The sequence below is a fragment of the Lissotriton vulgaris genome, chromosome 11, assembly GCF_964263255.1.
Source record: "Lissotriton vulgaris chromosome 11, aLisVul1.2, whole genome shotgun sequence".
Taxonomy (NCBI): domain Eukaryota; kingdom Metazoa; phylum Chordata; class Amphibia; order Caudata; family Salamandridae; genus Lissotriton; species Lissotriton vulgaris.
Window position 1 is genome coordinate 57,972,883 of NC_141699.1, and position 20,618 is coordinate 57,993,500.

The 20,618-nt window shown below is 47.9% G+C and overlaps 1 protein-coding gene across 1 annotated transcript in view; it reads right to left on the bottom strand.

Moving 5' to 3' along the window:
- The window catches only part of LOC147678954 (chymotrypsin-like elastase family member 1), a 37,637-nt gene extending 18,561 nt beyond the window's left edge, over positions 1–19,076 (bottom strand). The window contains exons 1-2 of the mRNA XM_086944701.1: positions 19,016–19,076; positions 18,322–18,410 (exon numbers count right to left, since the gene is read on the bottom strand). Coding sequence (XP_086800827.1) covers positions 18,322–18,410; positions 19,016–19,055 — 129 coding nt within the window. The 5' untranslated portion in view covers positions 19,056–19,076. The remainder of the gene's footprint in view (positions 1–18,321; positions 18,411–19,015) is intronic.
- Positions 19,077–20,618: the final 1,542 nt, after the last annotated feature.

Genomic DNA, 20,618 nt, shown 5'->3' on the forward strand with positions numbered 1-20,618 from the left:
GGGCCCTCGTCCGGCTGCCGATTAAATGAACTTCACCGATTCTGAACGGACCTCTCTCGAGTGACCTACTGTCCTGACTGGAATCCCACAGGAATGCTGCATAGAGTAAGAGAACGATCGGGCGCTGGAGGGGGAAGACGAAGAACTATCCGCATGGTCCGGTCCGGGTAAGATTAAGTAGGGTGTTTTTACGCCTGATTGGTAGGGTGGTTCTATCCACCTGATTGATTGATTGATTGTATTGGAATCGGTATTTGTATACTGATATTGTTGTTATTGGTTCATTTAGCTTTGGATACTACTTGAAATATTGGTTCTCTTCTTGAGAACGAGACATTCTCTGTTTGCAAACGGCGGTGAATTGGAACGTTCGCCCCTCTTTGCAGATAGAGAAGGGTAGGTAATGCAGACTTTTGTCCCCGTTGTAATCCGTCATGCCTACTTTTCTCCCCACTGATTGTTTGGAATCGATTAATAATCGATTGTTGCTCTTTGAGATCTTCCCTGTCTACAAACAGAGACGAATAGAAATATTCTGTCTTCCTTTATGGATAGCGAAGGGCAGGTAATGCAGACGTTTGTCCCCGTTGTAATCCGTCATGCCTGTTTTTCTCCCCACTGATTGATTGGTTGCCTGGACATTGTTGTTCCAGGAATTGTTTCGTTTGAGGTATTTTCTATTTGCAAACAACGAGGAATAGAAATATTCTGTCTAGTCTTTGCAAGTAGTAAAGGGTAGGTTATGCCCCTTTGTGAATTCGTCAGTCCTACCCACTCCCCACTGATTGTTTATTTGGGGGTAGCTCGCATGGTCCGCCCAGGAGGCTACCCTTATGGAGGACATATGCTCCCCACTCATGGGCCATTTAGTGGAAGTAGACCATCTGGTCCGTCCAGGAGGCTACCCTAGTAAGTGGAAGTACATCGTTTGGTCTGTCCAGGATGATACCCTAATGAAGGAATATATGTTCCCCTTTTGATCGATAATCTCGTTCCACCCCGGACCATTTCTTGGAGGTAACTCGTCTGGTCCGTCCAGGAGTACCCCTAATGAAAAGGACACATAAAAATATGAAGTGATCACCGTACCCTATTAACAAGAAACTTTAGCTCGAAACACGCTAAGGAAAAGAAGAATAAAAATAAAAAAGAAATCGGGCTAAGTCAGTAACCCCCTGATGAGCTTTTGACTTCACTAAAAATAAGTAACATAAGAAACAGTTCGTAATAAGAAATATAAAATGGCGAAAAATTTGACAGCAAGACAGCCACGAGGTAGCTAGGTTCCGCTGCCTACTCCTACTCCAAACATGTCTGCCTCATTGCCCACCACGCCCAAATAACGGTCACATGAAATAGATACAAATCAATAGGTACCTACCCCCATTCCGGAAACTCCCGAAGTGCAACAGGTCCGCGGTTACGCCCATCCGGAAGGCGAGGCCTCGAGGCATGCGGGGCTCGCCTGGCCGCAGTCGGAAGGGGAGGCTGTGGGGCGGACGACCCAGAAAACCGTGATGGCCTCTCCTTCTCTCCTCTTCTGCTGCCCTGCAGGCCACGGGGGGGGCTGTCTTGCCTCAGCCACCGACCACCCCCCCCTCTCTCTCTCTCGCCTGGTCCGGCCCGCAAAGAAGGCCGAAGCCAAAGCGAGGACGGCGGCGCTTACAGGTAGTCCCGCCACATGTCGACGCCTGGACAATTGCAGGTAGTCCCGCCACATGTCGACGCCTGGACAATTGCAGGTAGTCCCGCCACATGTCGACGCCTGGACAATCGCAAGTAGTCCCGCCACATGTCAACCCCTGGAGAGTTTCAGGTAATCCCGCCACATGTCAAAAGGGGGGGGGGCTGTCTTGCCTCAGCCACCGACCCCCCCCCCCATCTTCAATAGCCGGCACGGCCAATACCGATACGGTGGAGCCGAGGAACGGCGCGGGGTCGCTGGAAGGGGGAGGTGGCGCGAACGAGCCTCCCCCACCTCCCTCCAGGTGGAGGCTTCCAGCGACACCCAACGCTCTTGCTTAAAGAGGGTCCACATCGAAAAGCGGTCTTTTGCCCGGGACGGGCACACGCCCCATGCCTTCTCTCCTCAACTTTGAAGATTCTATGAGAGCCGGGGGGCCCCCGACCCCTCTGCATGGGCGCCCCCGTCCCCCTCACTGGGACCCGCAACATCGACGCACTCCTGCCGGCGCCAGCCTCAGTTTGAAAATGGCTAAAACACAGCCAAGGTACAGACTTGTTCAGTTCCGGTGGAACACCAGAATGACCCGGTAGGAAAATTGTTGCCGCCCTCCCCACTCTTTGACTGATGGTCCAAATTGTTAGACTGTTACCACATTGCGAAAAACTTTTTGAACTACCAACGGAAGGTTCTGGTTCCAACCATGAGTCATTGGAGACATTCTGACTATACTGGAACCTGCCTGACCTCGCCCAAAATGGCGCCGATACACGAAACGAAACTTTCAAACTCCCTGTTCACCCGGATTGCTCGAGTATTGATGCTCTGAGATATGTATGCATTCTTTGGACAATGAAAGTCGATAAGATGGATAGTGATTATGTGCTTAGAGAAAACAGCAATACAGATATTGATCATGTATTTGGACAATGAACTGATTTAGGGTGGGTACCAATTATGATTGGGGACAATGAATTGGTGTAATTTAGACAGTGAATGAGCATCTGGATAATGAATTAATGAATTAATTGAAAAACTGAATTCTTGATATGCATCATGCTTGCTCTGTAGGAAAGTTCGATACGATTTTATTGCACTGCCGCACTTTATGCAATGAACTGCCACCAACTTCGTTCTTCTTATGTACAGTTCCAATCTGCTCCGTGGCCGGTCCACTGGGTTGTAGGCCTGTATTTATACACCAGCACTTTTTTTATTAAAAGTATTTTTGAAAAAGAAAGCATAGTTGTAGCGGTTGCATTAATGAGTTTTGAATGTATTACTACTGTGAGCAACGAGAAAGTATGATGAAGGCTGAATTTAGACAGTGAATGAGCATCTGGATAATGAATTAATGAATTAATTGAAAAACTGAATTCTTGATATGCATCATGCTTGCTCTGTAGGAAAGTTCGATACGATTTTATTGCACTGCCGCACTTTATGCAATGAACTGCCACCAACTTCGTTCTTCTTATGTACAGTTCCAATCTGCTCCGTGGCCGGTCCACTGGGTTGTAGGCCTGTATTTATACACCAGCACTTTTTTTATTAAAAGTATTTTTGAAAAAGAAAGCATAGTTGTAGCGGTTGCATTAATGAGTTTTGAATGTATTACTACTGTGAGCAACGAGAAAGTATGATGAAGGCTGAAGGTTAAAAAGGACCCGATATTTAGCAGCTACGGTATGTGTCACAGGCAGCCGGAAAAGTGTTTTAGAAGCCTCAAAACGACACCACAGAAATGCCACCTAACCACCACCCTTGCACACAACCAAAAGGGGTCGCGACCAAGTAACTCATGTAGATACGCAGATCGTCAATGATTATCTATCTGACATTACTGGTCCCTCTGGGCTTAAACGCCGAGATGGTAAAGAAATGCACTACGTGGAGATAGGTCGAGTATGTGGTAGGTAAAAACATTTTCGGACTACTGCATGCTGATGTGGTTTGAATGCTGCCCCCCCCCACCCCTTCTTTCTCCTCCCTTCTGCAGGTCGCGTCGGAACGTCGGCTGAAGTATGGGAGAACAATGATCGAGCCACCGACGAAAGGGGAAGAAGGGAATATGAGCATAGTCCTTATGACGATAAGTTTTTAAAAGACGTAGACTTAAACATGACTGTTCCTCCTTAGAACATAGCGACTGGGAGGATGGACTGACATAGAAAATTGACGGGTACTGTATGACGAAAATTGACTAGAAATAACACGTTAGATAATGTAACTGGACGTTTGACTAGGTAGGGAAAGGACAAAGAAAAGTGCACGGGTAAGGGTTACCAAGGCACCACCCGTCTGGGAAGTTAGAAATGTTGCTGATGTTCAAAATGTACTGCCCCCCCCCCCCTTCTCACACTCATAGATCTAGCCAAGCTGCCCGACTGTTCCCCCGATCAATACTTGCCATTGCCTCAGCCTGGAGAACTTCCCACCAAAGGAAGGAACTGAAAAAAAAGGTTTAAGATCCAACCATGGGTGAATAGCGCGACCAGGTTCATTTCTGAACGACTAACCGAGGTGTAAGTATTGGCAATTGAGAACGCTCGGAGAGATAACAAGCGAGAGGGAAAAGGAGGGAAAGGTAAAAAGAGCTAAGCACGTGGGTAAATAGGACAGTAAAGATACGAAGGATATAAAAAAAATATATAGATCTTGTTGGCCAACTATTGTTTTCTGTTTTGTTGTGAATGTCTTATATATGTAATACAGGTACTGTCTTCCTTCGTCTGAGTTTGTGTGTGTGTGTACTGTAGGGGTTTATGTTCTTTCTTTGTTTGCGTCTCTCCGTTACCTGACCCCCTACTGTTCTGTGTTGTGAACGCACTAAATGACCTATTTTTGTACACGTCTCTCCCTTTCTCTATCTCTCTCCCTCACTCTCTCTCTCTCTCTCTCTACATGTCATACGTGTACCAAATGGCTCGTTTAGATTGCGGACGACTCTCACTCTCTATGAGAGTCTCCCTATTTCCTCTTCCTTTTTTTATGATAAAACCGTGCCTCGCTGGCACCAGTCTGATTGGATACTTATTGAACGCGAAGGTGTTCAGCGAAATTGACAGAAACTAAAATGATTGTACCTCGCCATGCTACTACCTCTCCTTTCTACAAAATGAATGAACTCGAATTGGCTAAGAAAGAAAGGACAGGTAAGACGACTACGGTCCCCTAATCTGGCCCTCTTAAAAGGGGAACTATATGTCAATGGCACCCTATTTTTTATTTGTTGTTAGAAACAAGCGTCAATGTCTAGATTGACCCCCAATGCCCAGATTGCCCCACTCCCTTTGCACCCAAGCGCTAATGCCCGAAGCATCCCCGCCCCATTTGATTGACCCCAGCTGCTGTCCCGGATATAAACATGATGACCATGAGTAACTGTCGTCCCTCGAGAAAAACCTGTTTTACGTGACTCTCGATGATAGCGCCCCCGCCTTGTTTGGAAAGGTTAGCCAGCCTTGAAGGGAAATGTTAGACTGTTAAAGGCTTGGGTTTGAAAGGCAAGTCTCCACTGGAAGTTCCAAAATGTTGAAATCGATGAAATGCGCAGTTGATGGGAATATTATTTCTATTCATTTATGTCATGAATAGACGATGAATACACTTGGCATGAACACAGTAGGAATGTTGACATATGCACTGCTTGGTAATAGACCTCTGACTGTGACCGATGAGCGTATCTCCCAAGTACGTAGGATTAAGGGAGGAGTTCACTTGCATAAATGTCTTCGTCTGCCAGTTCTCTAAAAGCTTGTTTTGTACCTATTCAAAGATTCACGATCACCGGAGGAGAAGGGTCGGACGTGATGTACAGCCTAGCTGCAGATCTTGAGACACATGTGACCTCGACCAAAGGTGGAGCTGTAGAGCAACAAGATGCGGGACGAGACAGCAATTTCAAACGTGGAAAATGAAACTTGACGGGCAGCCCTGAAGCCCTCCGTCTGCTAACCCACGTGTGCCTGGAGTCTCCGTCCCCCTTCTTTGGGCCCGATTGATGGGCCTGCCTGCTTGTTATCCTTTGCTCCCCTGGTCCCTTTTGTGTGTCCCAGGAACTCTGACCCAACTCCGCTCTCTCTCCTATCGACTATTTGAACCACACCCACCCTCTTTTCCATGTGACTTCACACCAAAAGGAAGAACGGCATTCAGGTGGGAATAGGGTGTTGCCACGGAAATATAGGTGCCGAGCATAAGGCGCCACTAAAAGGACTGGTTAGGGAACAGGACTGTGGTCTAACAGCAGAGGACAGACCGCACCTTGCAACGCGAAAGGTTGAATACGAGCTGGACCTATAGCTCCACCGCCGGTGCTCAACAGCGCCAACTGAAGGATACGGACTAGAGCCTACCAGTGATGGCTCACTGCTAAAAAGACACTGTGACGAAGAGATCTTGTGTACTGAACTGAATTCCGCCCTCAACTACTTGGTCAAAATGTTCATTGGTCGCATTTTTTAAGTCAGATACATTTATGCTATGTAGTGCGTTTGAATGTTAGGAACTCGACACATGCAATTTCCTATGTGCTGCATCTTGCCAATCACATCAACTGTCCATGATTATATGCCAAATGTTAATATTTGACAAATGCCAATTCTTCAACCACGCCTGTGTATTTTTGTACCCCCATCAATTACAAAAATGAACTCTGTAATGTAAAAAGGGGCGACTGTGGAAATTTGAGAAATTGATGTACATAAACAGCGTTCATTATTCCATTTTCCCGCTCCTCTCCCTGTAAGCACCATGAATACCGTAAACTATTGACCGCATCACTCTGCCAGTAAAAGCCCACACCCATATGTACATGACAACCATTTTAGGCACCCTGGCCTTTTTCCTGCTCATTAGAATCACCGGCTTCCATTCTGCGCGTATCTGAACCCCCCTCCCTCTCTCACATGCATAGACTATGAAACCCTCTCCCTCTGCGCGACCCTGCCCTGAAAGACGACCCTCCTGCTTGACCCACACAAACCCCCCGTTCCCTCTTGAAGAGGCATCCTTCGCCTTAGCTGACATAGCCCTCCCCAGCTGCACCTGACTACCCCCGCTCTCTCTCGCACGAGTCATAAGACCTCTCTCTCTCTCTATGCGACTCTGTCCCTGTGTCCACCCTGGTTCCCCCTCCCTTCTCCCTCACACGGGCAAGTCATAAACCTTCTTCTTCTGCAAGACCCTGTCCTTGGGAGTCACGGCCGCGCCTGACCAGCACCTCCTCTCCTTTCATGAATAACCCGTCTGTTAGTAAACCCTCCCTCGGCGATTGACTGTCCACACATGTCTGAGGTCATCGCCTAAGCCAGGAGATACTGTTTACTGCTTATTGTATGGAATCACTCCTCTTCAAAGGACCCACTATTGATCCTGGGCACCCCACCCCCTGGGCTATGATCAGGCGCACACATCCTAAAAGTTGGCGGAACACTCAGCTGCGTGATTACCCTCCCCTCTTATCAGCAGGTCAAGGGTCCCTATTGTGAACATATGTGGGGTAGGATTGACACGAGGATCATGGGGATGTCCTTTTTGTGTTTCACAATGTCATGATTGTAATGCTAAGTGCTCTGTAAAGTATAAAAGACGACGTTGCAGCTCACTTGTTAGAGCACCTCCCGAAAGACACTGTGTTTCGTGTCCGAAATGACAGGCTCTCCTCATGAGAAATAAATCCTGTTCTTGTGACTCCTGCTTCCAGCGCCCGTCTCTTTATTTGGTAACTATTCAGAATGGAAACTAAGAGGCGTCTTGCGCCAGCCATCCGGGCATCGATACCAGTGTGGACTCACATTTTACATAAGGGTCAGTACATCTGCCTCCCACGCTGCCCTTGTCAGGTGTATGTTTATCTTGGAATGTGTGGTCAGGGTCTGGGATAGTTGGCGGGTTTTGTGTCCTCCCAGATCCCCCATCAGTAGTCTACCCTTCAGTGGGAGAAATTCTGGCAGTGCAGTATGTTTTTTAATCAGGGGAGACAGAGCATGGCGGAGCTGAAGATACTTATGGAATTGGGAATTGTGTAGGTCAAACTCCGGCATAATATTTTTATTTATTCCATTTCAGATCCTACTCCTCCGCTGTCACGGAAATGTCAGGTTTTCTGCTCTACTGCTAAATGTGAGGACTGAAATTTGCATCACCAAAGTGGAGGGTATACTGTCTGTGTCCATTTATCTAAACTCTTAAATGTGCTGGTATTTTCAAACTGTTAGGAACATCTAACTGGATTTTGCGAGGAAATCCATCCATCCTTTCGTTATTTCACAGCGTTACCTACATCAGACATTTTTGGTGGATCCACCATTCCGGGTTGGGGTGTCTGCTATACCATCTGGGAGTAGTTCCCTCTCATCATATAGAGTGGCAGGAGTAGTACCCACGAGTGGAATTTCCATTATCGGCCTAACTGTGAATAGAGCGCATATGTCTCCAGCGGTGTGGGTGGTTAATCAGCCACTTAATCTGCGTATTTTAATTAAATAGTTGAATCAGACTCCATGCCTTGCCTGCCTCTGATAACAAAGTGAATGTATGCTAAAGTGCATCATTTGGTCGTGGGCATTTCTGGTCATTCTAGGAAAGCTGCGAATTTCTGGAGTTTGTGGTGGCATTGAGGAAGTACATTTGTCATGATTGATACTGAGCCCTGTGTGAGGACTGGATTATGTTGTAATCAATAAGAAGATGGATACTTCATGTAGAATTGATCGGGAAACTCAAGATATAACAGATTATTACATTGGTGAATAAATGGAAAAGCCCTGCACAGCCTGGGGCATCGCTATGCAATCGCGCTGGTGTTTTTTTCGCGCTATGTTTTTGAAAAACGGTAATTGCAGTGGCAAGCTCGGAGCACAACCTTGGGTTCAAATTATCATTAGCTTGCTTGCACATTAAGTTGTCTTGTGGTTTTAGTCTGATTGTTTCAGTTTGGAATTTGTGATAAGAGTCGCAGTCATTGAATTTCTTGTTTTCATGCTCTTCAGACAATGTATGTGTACTTAACACAGACAAACGTCTAGGTACAACTTACAGGCTTCTAACTGCAAATGCGCTAAACTATTCTAAAGTGCGACTATTTTATTAGCTTGTAACTGAAACCGATTGCAACTTCAAAACGTTTTTTAAAAGTCTGCTAGGCAAAATATGAAAAAGCAGGAAAACTGTGTGCATCCCATGCAATCTGTTGCAAATGGGGGCTTTGATGTAAATACTGTTATAATGAACATTGGAGCAGCAGCAATTCAACCGGTAACTGGTAGTTTTTACGCTGTTCGATCACACTGCTGTACTCTCAGCATCATTGATGACGTAATGATTACACCACTGAACACAACACTTCACAAATAGTTTTAAATTGTTTTAACCCCTGTGTATAACTGCATGTTTGCAACCTAGGCAAATTTTGGCACACTGCGACTTGCAGCATCTGAGGGAAAATGATTTATTGCTGCCGCATAATATTTGTGTAAAACTTTAGCTAGCATACTAGCCTGCTATTCTCATTTAACTCTGTAAACCATATGCTATGTTACTCTACTGGGTAGCTGTATAACACAGCAGATGGCTATTACTTTGCCTCCGTGCGTTTTCTGAAAACATTTGACTACTTGCGATTCTCTAGAGCAGGGTCTCCGATAGGCATTTGTTCCTGAACCACACTGGTCTGGGTGTGGTTTGCAGGGTGTGTGATTTGAAAGGCGTGTGTTATTTTTAAAGAGGTATTTATTCTCTGAAGGGCCGAGGGACGAGTGGGTCTTGCAAAACATGTATTTGTAAAGAGCACACATCAACCCTTGGGGCTTTTTGGCACAGGCTACACGTGTATTGTTATCCATCTCAGTGGAACTCATTTTATTGACCTCTGAAGGATGAAAGGCTGAATGGACCCGGTGAGATTCAAATCTGTGATCATGATCAGTTCAGCAAGCCAGCAGACTTAATTAGACCATCCATTCTAGTCGGTCTGATGAGTGTACAGTTTATTGTCTCTTCACGGTAGTTTGCAGTAACGCTTTGGGTCTTGAGCCATGCCACCTAACCTGTGTCAGGTCTCCTAGACCCACATACCAGTAGATCCCAGTCCCCATGTTTCCCCTGTTCCATCGGAGTTCGGCACTCTGTTTCCTGGCCTCCCTAGTTATTGTTCTTTTCTTTTTTTTTTGTACACACTGTTGGCTAAAAAGAGGAGGAAGCCTGGCTGCAGCCAGCGATGGCTGCTTTGAGAGGCACCTGGTTTCTTTCCTCTCCTCCTGGTGATTTACAGTCTTTCCTCCTGAGCTGTGATAAGGCTGTGAGTGTCCAGTTCATTGCCACGCGTTTGCCTGTTCTTTCCCCCAACTGTGTGATCAGTGCTTGGGTACTTCCCTGACTTGCACAAAACAAGCATTGGCATAGCCGTAGGTCTCGCCTTTGGGACCTTGTAAGTGTTTAGCCATGCAACAGTTGATGTTGTTGCACCAAGGATATTGTGCTGCATAACTAAATACTTGTAAGATTCCAAAGTCAAGACCTATTGGCTATGCCAATGCTTGTCTTTGCATTACTATTGTTTGGTGTGTTACCTTCTCCATTAAAAATGCAAGATTGCAAATCCAGGAAGGCACATAAATTACAGAACTGAGTGAGCGAACATGGGTAAGCTTGAGGTGATTGTTCTCCAAGCTTTTCTAGGCCGAACCCCTGCCTGGAACAATGCGACTGCCCAAATCCTAGGCTGTGAGCTCTGTTTATTCATTCTGCCTTTATTAATATTGGTTTGTCTGTTTCTGTGAGGCTGCTTTGTTAAGTAATTACCTCCTATATGTGTGGTATAAATGGCTGTGCTACAAACATACTAAATGTTGCAGGGAAAAATGGTCCCAGTGTACATTCTTAAAAGAACACAAACAATTCTTTATGCTGTACAAACGAAAAATTATACATTGAATTTGTGAGAGATGTTTGTTTATTCACATCCTCATCAAAGCACATATATGAAAAAAGCTTTTCATTAAGCATGAACGTTGTGCCTGGAAAAAAAGAGGGGAGGAGTAGTGGGGAAGGTAAGTGATTTTGTGAGGATTAAAGTTGTGTAGACAGTTCAAAGGCTTCAGTGTAGTCACAAAATAAACAGTCAACATCCCAGAGGCATATCATTTAGCCACATAGAAACTTAAACAGATGAAGCACGTACGAGTTCCCTGCATGCTGTTTGCCTCTTAACTTTGCCGGGACTGCATCAGAGCAATTGGACGCTGTTTCCTCCCTGAACCTGCTGGGAAGGACCCTGTTGTGTGGTCAGAGCGCGGCACACCGGGACTGCGAGGACCAGCATACCTCTTGAGATCCACAGCTGATGCCTCTTCCCGCGTGAGCCCCGCCCCCCACCTGTATTTTACTCCTCGCGACCCCCCTCCGCGGGAGCCGCTCGTAGGAGTTCCCTGCATGCTGTTTGCCTCTTAACTTTGCCGGGACTGCATCGGAGCGATTGGATGCTGTTTCCTCCCTGAACCTGCTGGGAAGGACCCTGTTGTGTGGTCAGAGCGCGGCACACCGGGACTGCGAGGACCAGCATACCTCTTGAGATCCACAGCTGGTGCCTCTTCCCGCGTGAGCCCCCCCCTACCTGTACTTTACTCCTCGCGGCCCCCGCTCCGCGGGAGCCGCTCGTAGGAGTTCCCTGCATGCTGTTTGCCTCTTAACTTTGCCAGGACTGCACCGGAGCGATTGGACGCTGTTTCCTCCCTGAACCTGCTGGGAAGGACCCTGTTGTGTGGTCAGAGCGCGGCACACCGGGACTGCGAGGACCAGCATACCTCTTGAGATCCACAGCTAGTGCCTCTTCCTGCGTGAGCCCCGCCCCCCCTACCTGTACTTTACTCCTCGCGGCCCCCGCTCCGCGGTAGCCTCACGTAGGAGTTTCCTGCATGCTCTTTGCCTCTTAACTTTGCCGGGACTGCATCGGAGCGATTGGACGCTGTTTCCTCCCTGAACCTGCTGGGAAGGACCCTGTTGTGTGGTCAGAGCGCGGCACACCGGGACTGCGAGGACCAGCATACCTCTTGAGATCCACAGCTAGTGCCTCTTCCTGCATGAGCCCCGCCCCCCCTACCTGTACTTTACTCCTCGCGGCCCCAGCTCCGCGGGAGCTGCACGTAGGAGTTTCCTGCATGCTCTTTGCCTCTTAACTTTGCCGGGACTGCATCGGAGCGATTGGACGCTGTTTCCTCCCTGAACCTGCTGGGAAGGACCCTGTTGTGTGGTCAGAGCGTGGCACACCGGGACTGCGAGGACCAGCATACCTCTTGAGATCCACAGCTGGTGCCTCTTCCCGTGTGAGCCCTGCCCCTCCCTACCTGTGTATTTCAACCAAGGGCAACCGCGCATTGCGGGACGCGCGCGGGACGGAGCACGGGGCAAAGCCCGGGCAAAGGGCGGGCCGTTTGAGGCCGTCCGAGGACGGAAGAGACCGGGACCGGGCCACTCCCCTTGGTCGGACCATTTCACCATCCCATCCCCCACAAAGACCGGATCATACAGACATCGGAATGTGTACCAGGGAAACAAGGAGCAAATCTTCGCTGGCTGCGGCAGGTACCATCGATAACTATTTTGTTAAAGCAGGATCACTTCTGATAGAGGACATTGCTGTGCTTGAGAGACGTATTTCCCAGGAAATTGACTTAGTAAGGAGATCATCAATGGGCCCAATGGCTCTAGCCAACACTCCTGATGGAAGGCTAGAGGCCAACAACTCTACCAACGGGGCATCGGGGGTCAATCAGTCACTTACTAACCTAGACCTCACAAAGGAGGTCTTAAGTGATCTCGAGGACATGAGCCTAATGACCCTACCAACGGTCCAAATACCACAAACCCCACTTTCAACCTCTGGCCACGACTCGGCCATAGCCACCATTAGTGAGAAAGTTTCCGATCTTTTAAGTGGAGCCAGGGAAGGAGCAATCCAAAAAAGGAAGAAAGGGGGGCAAACTAAGGGAGGGAGTAAGGCAAAAACTCCTAAGTTCAATCCCGTAACGGACGCTGTTAGTTCCGGCGATACCAGCTTGGGCCATTCATCCGAGGATAGAGCAGTGGCCCCACCTATCATCATTGTATCTATGGATACACCATCCCACTCCAACAATATCTCAATGGAATCCTCCAGCGAGGATATCACACTCGCAGACATAGGTACACTCCTTAGGTCTCTTTTAAGCCCCCTAGAAGCCCACCTGATAAAGATTGAAGCCAGGCTGGTTAACATTGAAAAATCTACAGTCCAGCTAGCAGATAGCTTGAAATCAGAAAGCAAGGGAGCCAAAGGGCGGTTAGATCCAAAGCCTAAAAAGGGTGTTGAGCCAACAACCATGACAAAGAAAAACGGCCCAGCTACCTCTCAACATACGCAACACAAACCCAATCAAAATAAGATCCCTCAATCCTTGGCTAACGCAAACACGATCAACCCACCCTCACAAACCCAGGCACCATCACTTTCACCCCCAAACACAATTACACACCCTAAAGATAATGCCATTCCCTTTAACAAGCCACAGAGAGAGCCGCAACCCCCAGATAATACGCAAAATAATGTCGCAAAACCAAACCTGTGAACTTACCACCTGAGGCGTCCCCCTACACAGTAATTCTAGCGGGGGTACCCGAGCTAAACCCCACCGCCATAGAGACGACCGCCTCCCTTAAGAACAAAGTTATCAACTGGCTGTCTATATGCAGACCTCTCCCACAAGGTACAACTAGTGATATTCTTATGGTAAGACGGGCTACCTGGGTGGGAAACATGAGAAAAACAATCAGTGGCAACTGCGTCCTGATTAGCTTCAGAGAACCCAGGACAGCCTCCTACATCTGCAGTTGGGCCCCTGACGATCAAGGGAACCACATCCAGTCTCTCCCCCTCTCATTCTTTTACCCATCGAGTATGTATACATCAGAAGATCAGAGATGGGGGTATCATCAAGAAATGGCGGGAGAATGGGAGAGTAACTGTGGAGGGAGGAGGGACCCCTACTATCATAGGAGAATGGCCCGAGCATTTACCCTCATATGGCGACGAGGAGGGCTGGGAGATTAGCACTAGGAGGGGGGGCGGATGGGGGGGAAGAATGAGAGGAGTTCCCAGGCCCTATAGAATCCACCAGCCAGTCTACCTTCCCACCTTCAACAGGTACAGCAGCCTTGAAATGGTTGATTGACAGCTCAAGTCCAAAGGCAGGGACCAGCACCACTTCTATTCCATAGATGGCAGTGAGGACAGAACCATCTCCCCTGAACAAGTCCCGGTTCCATGGGAACAGATAGTTGCTCCCAATGAGCTTGCACACTATCGAGATCCCGCCCACTCTATAGCAGACACATCTGGCAATGGCAGGAATTTATGGGTTGGTCATGGGGAATTGTTACAACATTTAATGGTAAATCCGGGCACAAATGAGAATAACCATTCTGACATCGAGCCACCATCCACAAGGCCTCCAACACTGAACCTGATTTCATGGAATGTAGCTGGGTTGGGTAATAAAATGGATTGTCGGGAATGGGCTCCCTGTATCAACTCAAAAAGCATTTGCCTGTTCCAGGAAACTTGGGCAAGAGAGGAGTACACGTGCCAGGGGTTTGCAGTATTTTCAAAACCTGCTAAATGGGGGGGTCGGGGTCGACCGTCGGGAGGGCTGGCAATTTGGGTAGCTTCCCAATTGGGTTGTCAGGCCAGATGCCTAACTGTGGATTCTGATGACATATTAGCCGTCCTGTTAGAATGGCCAAATTCCTCCAAACTGGCGATAATAAACGTCTATTCGAGACCAGTAGCCATAGCACGAGAATCGAATACTATCGAGGAACTCTCCGCTTTCCTGAGCGAAATTTCAAGGGAGCTCCACTACGTGGTTGGAGGGGATCTGAACTCGCATTACGAGCCATTGCATGGCCTTTTTGATGGACCCTCCCTAGAGGAGGATTCAAGATGGCTGGTACCTGCCACGGTGGCACCCCCACCAAGAGCTTGGACCTCCCTCGCTCTGCAGATAACCACCCTTACTCTCAATCATGGCCTTAGGGCCTGCAATGGGCGTACTAAATCAGATATGCCAAGCAAATGTACCTTCAATAAGGCAGGAAGTGAATCCAGATTGGATTACGTCCTAGTCCAATTGTCATGCTGGTCACGAATTATCGATTTCAGGGTAATTGAAAGATTGGACAGTGACCATAACGCCCTAGAACTTGAATATGCCATGCCGTTAATGAGGACATGGGACAGGACGAACAAAGGGCAAAGACAGGGCTACTCCTGGAGAACAACAGAAGGAGAGTAAGATGGGGAAAATTGGTCACAAGTGGCGTTAAGTTACCCAGGCTGTATGCCAGAATTATCCCAGTGCTGGAAAAGGCATTTGCTCTTAGCGAGGAACTTAGCAACGAAAAAAATAGAGAGCAGCTATGGCGAACGCATGAAGATCTAATAAACACCATGGATTTAGATCTTTTTGTAAAGGGTGCAGGTAGAACTAGTGGGACACACAAGAAGACCTGGTATAATGCCACATGCCGGAACTCCAAACGAGAACTTCTACTCGCAATTAAGGCGTGTAGAAGCCGGGAGGAGATACAAGCCAGAAGACGGGCATATAAGAAACTGCTGGCAAACGCCAAGGCCGAATGGGACCAACAACACTGGGAGGAACTCTCTGGCGCATTAGCTACCAGAGACTCTCGTAAATTCTGGCGGGTAGTTAATAACGGATCAGAAGATCTCCCTTCGGCAATTGAACCCAATATTGCCCCGGGCATATGGCAAAACCATTTCCTGTCCTTATATGCATTAGAGGATGAGGCCCTGAGTCCCCCCCCTGCACTTTAGCGAGTGACCCAGAGGGTGAACCTTTCATTGAAAAAGAAGTTCGGGCAGCTATCGCGGGGTTGTCAACAGGCAAAGCCCCGGGGCTGGATGGGGTGCCAGGCGACCTATTCAAACAGTAGCCAGGGGTACGGGCCCCCTATCTCCTGTTGATATTCAATGCGGTCCTTAAGGGAATGAAGGTCCCGGATACTTGGCTGGGTGCAGAGGTGGTTCCAATATTTAAAAAGGGATCTCCTCTGCTTCCAGCCAACTATCGTCCAACAGAAGCTCTTCGGTAGGCTAATACTGGACCGGTTTCAGAATTGGCTGGAGGAGACAGATACCCTGAGCCCATACCAGGCGGGATTTAGGAGGGGGGTGTCCACAGTCGATCAAATATTCCGATTAAACCTTATTTACTGGAGGACCACACTGATCGAGGGCGACACTTTGTACACGGTTTTTGTGGATTTACGTGCTGCCTTCGATTTGGTGCCAAGATCAAAACTGTGGAAGGTAATGGAGGAGTTAGGCGTCCCAAAAGATATCCTCGCAATCCTGATGAAACTACACCAAAATAACTTTGCACGTGTCAGGTGCGGGAGAAGCGGCAACTTAACTGAAAGATTCCCCGTTCGCAGAGGGGTGAGACAGGGTGGTGTGCTTGCACCGACCCTGTTCTGCCTCTTTGTGAACGGGGTAATCGCGCACCTGACAAGGATTGCCAACATTGACGCCCCAAAACTGAGCGGCAGCAGGGTGCCCGCAGTTATGTTTGCGGATGACACCTCCTGCTGTCCAAATCCCAAATGGGCATACAGCGGGTGCTGGATGGTTTTCTGGAATTTTGTACAGAAAGGAGACTTTAAATCAACCCGCAGAAAACTAATTTCATGATCCTAAACCCTATGCCCTTTAAACGCCCCAACCCCTTGCTTGGTACAGTGCGCTTGGAAAGGGTTTACACAATTGAGTACCTGGGGATAACCCTAAACCAAAATCTAACGTGGGGGGCACACCGGACAAAAGCAAACATGAAACTGGCCCAGAGGGCGGGAGGCATTTCGAGAATTGCGAAGAAGTCACCATATCGCCCACTCGGCCCTGCAATCCAAATTTATAAAGCCCAGGCGCGGGGGGCAGTTACCTATGGGGGAGAGTTGTGGGGCCACATCCCGTCGCATAACTTGCTGACCACAGAAAAAAAAATCCTCAGGCATCTGACAGCCCTTCCCCCAAGCACTCCACTCCAGCCCCTGAGACTGGACCTGGGTCTGAAGCCCATTACGGAGGAACTAGGGCTCAAACCACTAACTTTTTGGCGTCGTCTTTGGAGCAGTCAAGACCTCACCACCTATAGAACCGAGCTACAGGAATTTCTATCCCTGCCCACTGCCACCAAGACGCCTTGGTTAAACTACATCAAGAGAACTAGTGAGACCCTTGGACTACCAGAACTATGGTCAGACCCTAAAAGCACAAGCAATAGGATTCAGAGGAAAGCGCTGTCCAGAGCGTATTATGACAATATGCTTCTTCGAGCTCTGGATAGCACTCGCGAAGGATCCCTAACATTTCATTAAAACTAAAGACTCATATAACCTTGAATGCGTTTTGGATGGCATGACTCCGGCTCTAACAAGAAAGCTATTCCTGCAGTGGAGGTACGGGACCCTTCCTCTCAGGTCTTTTACTAAAGTATGGTCCTTTCGACCTGCCACAGAGACATGCCCTGCATGTGCCCACACAAAGGAGAACGATGTGCACATGGTTTTCTTCTGTCGAGCCTACTGGAAAAGCAGGAAACACTGGCTTGTCCCCCTCCTCAAACACCTGGGATTTAGAACATTCCTACCCGCATACAGAGTTTTAAAGACTGATTTATCTCCGCCAATTGTGTTCACTATGCCAAAATTTTTAACTGCAATGTGGTATGCCCGCACCCGACTGATAAGGGGGGTCGGAGACTCTTGACAAACTTTCATCCCTTGACTAACTGGCACCATTTTTGACTACTTTTTTAATCCTTAATGTATTTCATATTAATGACATATTGATATTCCGGATTTTTAATTGATGTGGTAAATTTTGTACATCTTTTATGATCATGTGATCGAAATAAAGATTTGGAATTAAACAGTTGTTAACCATGCCCATACATTAAAACACAGTAACAATGATCTGTTGTTGTTGGGTTGGCGAAAATACAAAAGTCTACGTTTTGACCCCCGAGCACCGTAGGTTGAGGTCCACCTTACTATGGGGTCTTCCTCAGGACTAGGACGTGTGGAGGGGGTGAAATGGGGCACCAGAGAGCCGCCCTACATGGGGGGCTGAGTTGAGGGATGAGGGACACACAGGCTTCTAAAACCACCAGAGAGCGCGCTAAACATAAGAAGGAACCATGGGTTTCCTCCACCAATGCCGATTAAATTAAAAAACTGGTCATTTGCATCAGAAGTTCTGTCCAAAAGTATGCGCACTACTTTCTACACTAGGGCATACAATCGCTCCTCGGCGGTTCAGTTAACTTGAAACTGACAGCCCCTTGCCTGAATCGCGGGAAAAACTGTCAGCCCTCAGGAACCGATCACTGAAAGGAGCTTTAAGAATGTATACTGGGACCATTTTTCCCTGCAACATTGAATACCCAGGTCCCAGTACTTTTGGGTCTACCCTTTATGTAATGATACAAACATACTAAAAGCACATCCGAGGAGGAAAATGTTTTGTAACACTTGAATGATGCACTAAGCAGAATCTCGGGCGGTCTAGCACTTACCTGGGACGGCCAGGAGTTTTTCTTGGCCTCGGTGCCTCCCACGACACGTACAGAGACATTGGGATCAAAGTTTGCTACAAAACAATGTCCTGTGAAAACAGAAGAGGAACAGAATGAGTGGGCATTTAAACGTTCTCAAAAGTTGGGGCTCCTACCAAGCCAGCGAGGGGTGCCATGGATGTCTCCATGCAAAGGCTAGCCACATTAAAACCCAGAGCCACAACCACACACGTTCAGAAATTCTGTGCCAACAAGACCAGGCCAGAGGAGAATGCACATTTTCTGACAACGCTACCACATAATGGTATATTTTGTCACCATCTTGTCCTCAATTGTTCTGTTAGCACCTGTTATCTCTGCTCCCAATGTAGTAAGCCTTCACAAGTTCTGGTCTACTGTGCCTTCAGCAGGGCCAGTCGCACCTGTATCAAAACCAATAGTTTCAAAGGGCGCTGAAGGCTACCTGGGCAAATCATTTTTAGGAACAAGCCTTCATGAACATAAATCCACCGGACAGGTAGGTTTCAAATCCTGTGGTGCCTTTAGTAAAAAGAGCCTTCCTTGTTTAAAGCCGGAAATTAGCATGCCCTGGGAAAAGGTCAGGCTCAGGGAAGATAATTTACAAGGAAAATGAACCCAGACTAGCGTGGAAGATGCACGAAGCCAAGAAACAGGTTTCAAGGGATGTACTCACCTGATAGGACAAGGCAAGCGAAGGCCAGGAGCCTGAGCATTGTGGATAAGCCTCAGGGAAGTACTGCTTGAAAACTCCAACTGCTGGTTCCCCTTTTATAGCCCAAATGCCAATTACTAGCAGGGGCCGTCCCGGAAGGGAGCCTTGCGGGCCGGTGCCTCAAGCAACCCAGAAAAACCAGTTTGACCGGAAAAAACTGTTTGGGCAGCTGCTGTGTGTCCAACAACAAAGAGAGATTCTACCCCTCCCCTAGAAACGGGGCGTGCAAAGGGTGCTGCAAAAATGCCTGGCCAATAGGGGGCCAAGTGATGTTTGAAACCCGCCACCCCCACACCCCCAAAAATGGGGGAGATGTCACTGCAAGCCAGGAGGGGTCAATGGAGGATTACATGGGTACTGCTACCCCACCACAGGTCACTTTTGGAAGCTGGCGGCGGTGCGCTGGCCAACTCTCAAGCTCCGAAGATCTGTCTAAGAAGATAGGGAGTATTCTTGTGTTTAGCTGCACCTTCTGAAACACACTACAGTTCGACCTTAGTGGAACAGTGCAGCCCTACCTTAATTTTACACTTGTGTGTGTAGATTGTTACAAGAATGTGAACTGAGAAAGTTGGTGGCACTCTTCCCAAAATGAGTGCTCCTCCCTGAGCTCTGATCACCTCCGCCCTGAAGGAAGTAGCCCTTAGGGTCCACCCGGGTTATCTTACAAACCTCCTGTTAGCCATCTGATAAATTATGAGTCGTCCAGACAGTACAGAATACAAACATATATTTATTAGCAATACCATGCAGAGGAGTTCAATCTAACCTGCACCCTAAGATGTCTGCCGAGGGACTGGCCCCCCAACAGTCTGCCACGCATAATCATTCCTCCCAAGAACCTCCAACCACGCCCACAGTGGAAAGTTACCGGCTTAGGACGAACATGAACAAAGGAGGCACAGAAGGATGGCTACCATCTGCTAGATGGGTATAGGCTTATATGTGGCTGAAGGCCACTGTGCTGGGTCTCAGCATCTCCTAACGTGGGAGCAGAACTACACACTCGGATAGGTATGCAAGGGCAGAATGATCTATTCATTAGTGAGTCTGGAAGCCTTGGACAGTAAAGAAAATAATAAGTAAATACAGTGTTCTTCTGAGGCAAGCAGTACAAATAATGAGGCCTAGTCCAGGCACAGTCAAATAGGAATTACGAAATACAAAATGGAGTCACACTTGCTAACTAAAGCTTGCACGTTGCATGGAAAGCTCAGTGGGCTGCATAATGTGAATACAAATAGTGTCTATTTAGCCACACACTGCTAACCTAATATACGGGGAACGGGTGTATAGCAAGATTGGGATTTTCAAATCTAACAGCCCCCAACCCCAGTTGCAGTTTCTGAGGGGCTCCGATGTGGGTTTAGTTCTGTTAAAATGGACGTGCTTACCTTGACGCTGTTGGCACTCTGCCATGATTCTCCAGGAGCTAGATGAGTTCAAAGTAGGTGTCTGAGGTCGAAAGTTGCTGCTTTACTGACTATCCAAGGTCTTAGTCTCCATTTAAAATAAACAGGGAATTAATCAGAGAAACAATGCCGCCCCTGTGATACCATGCACG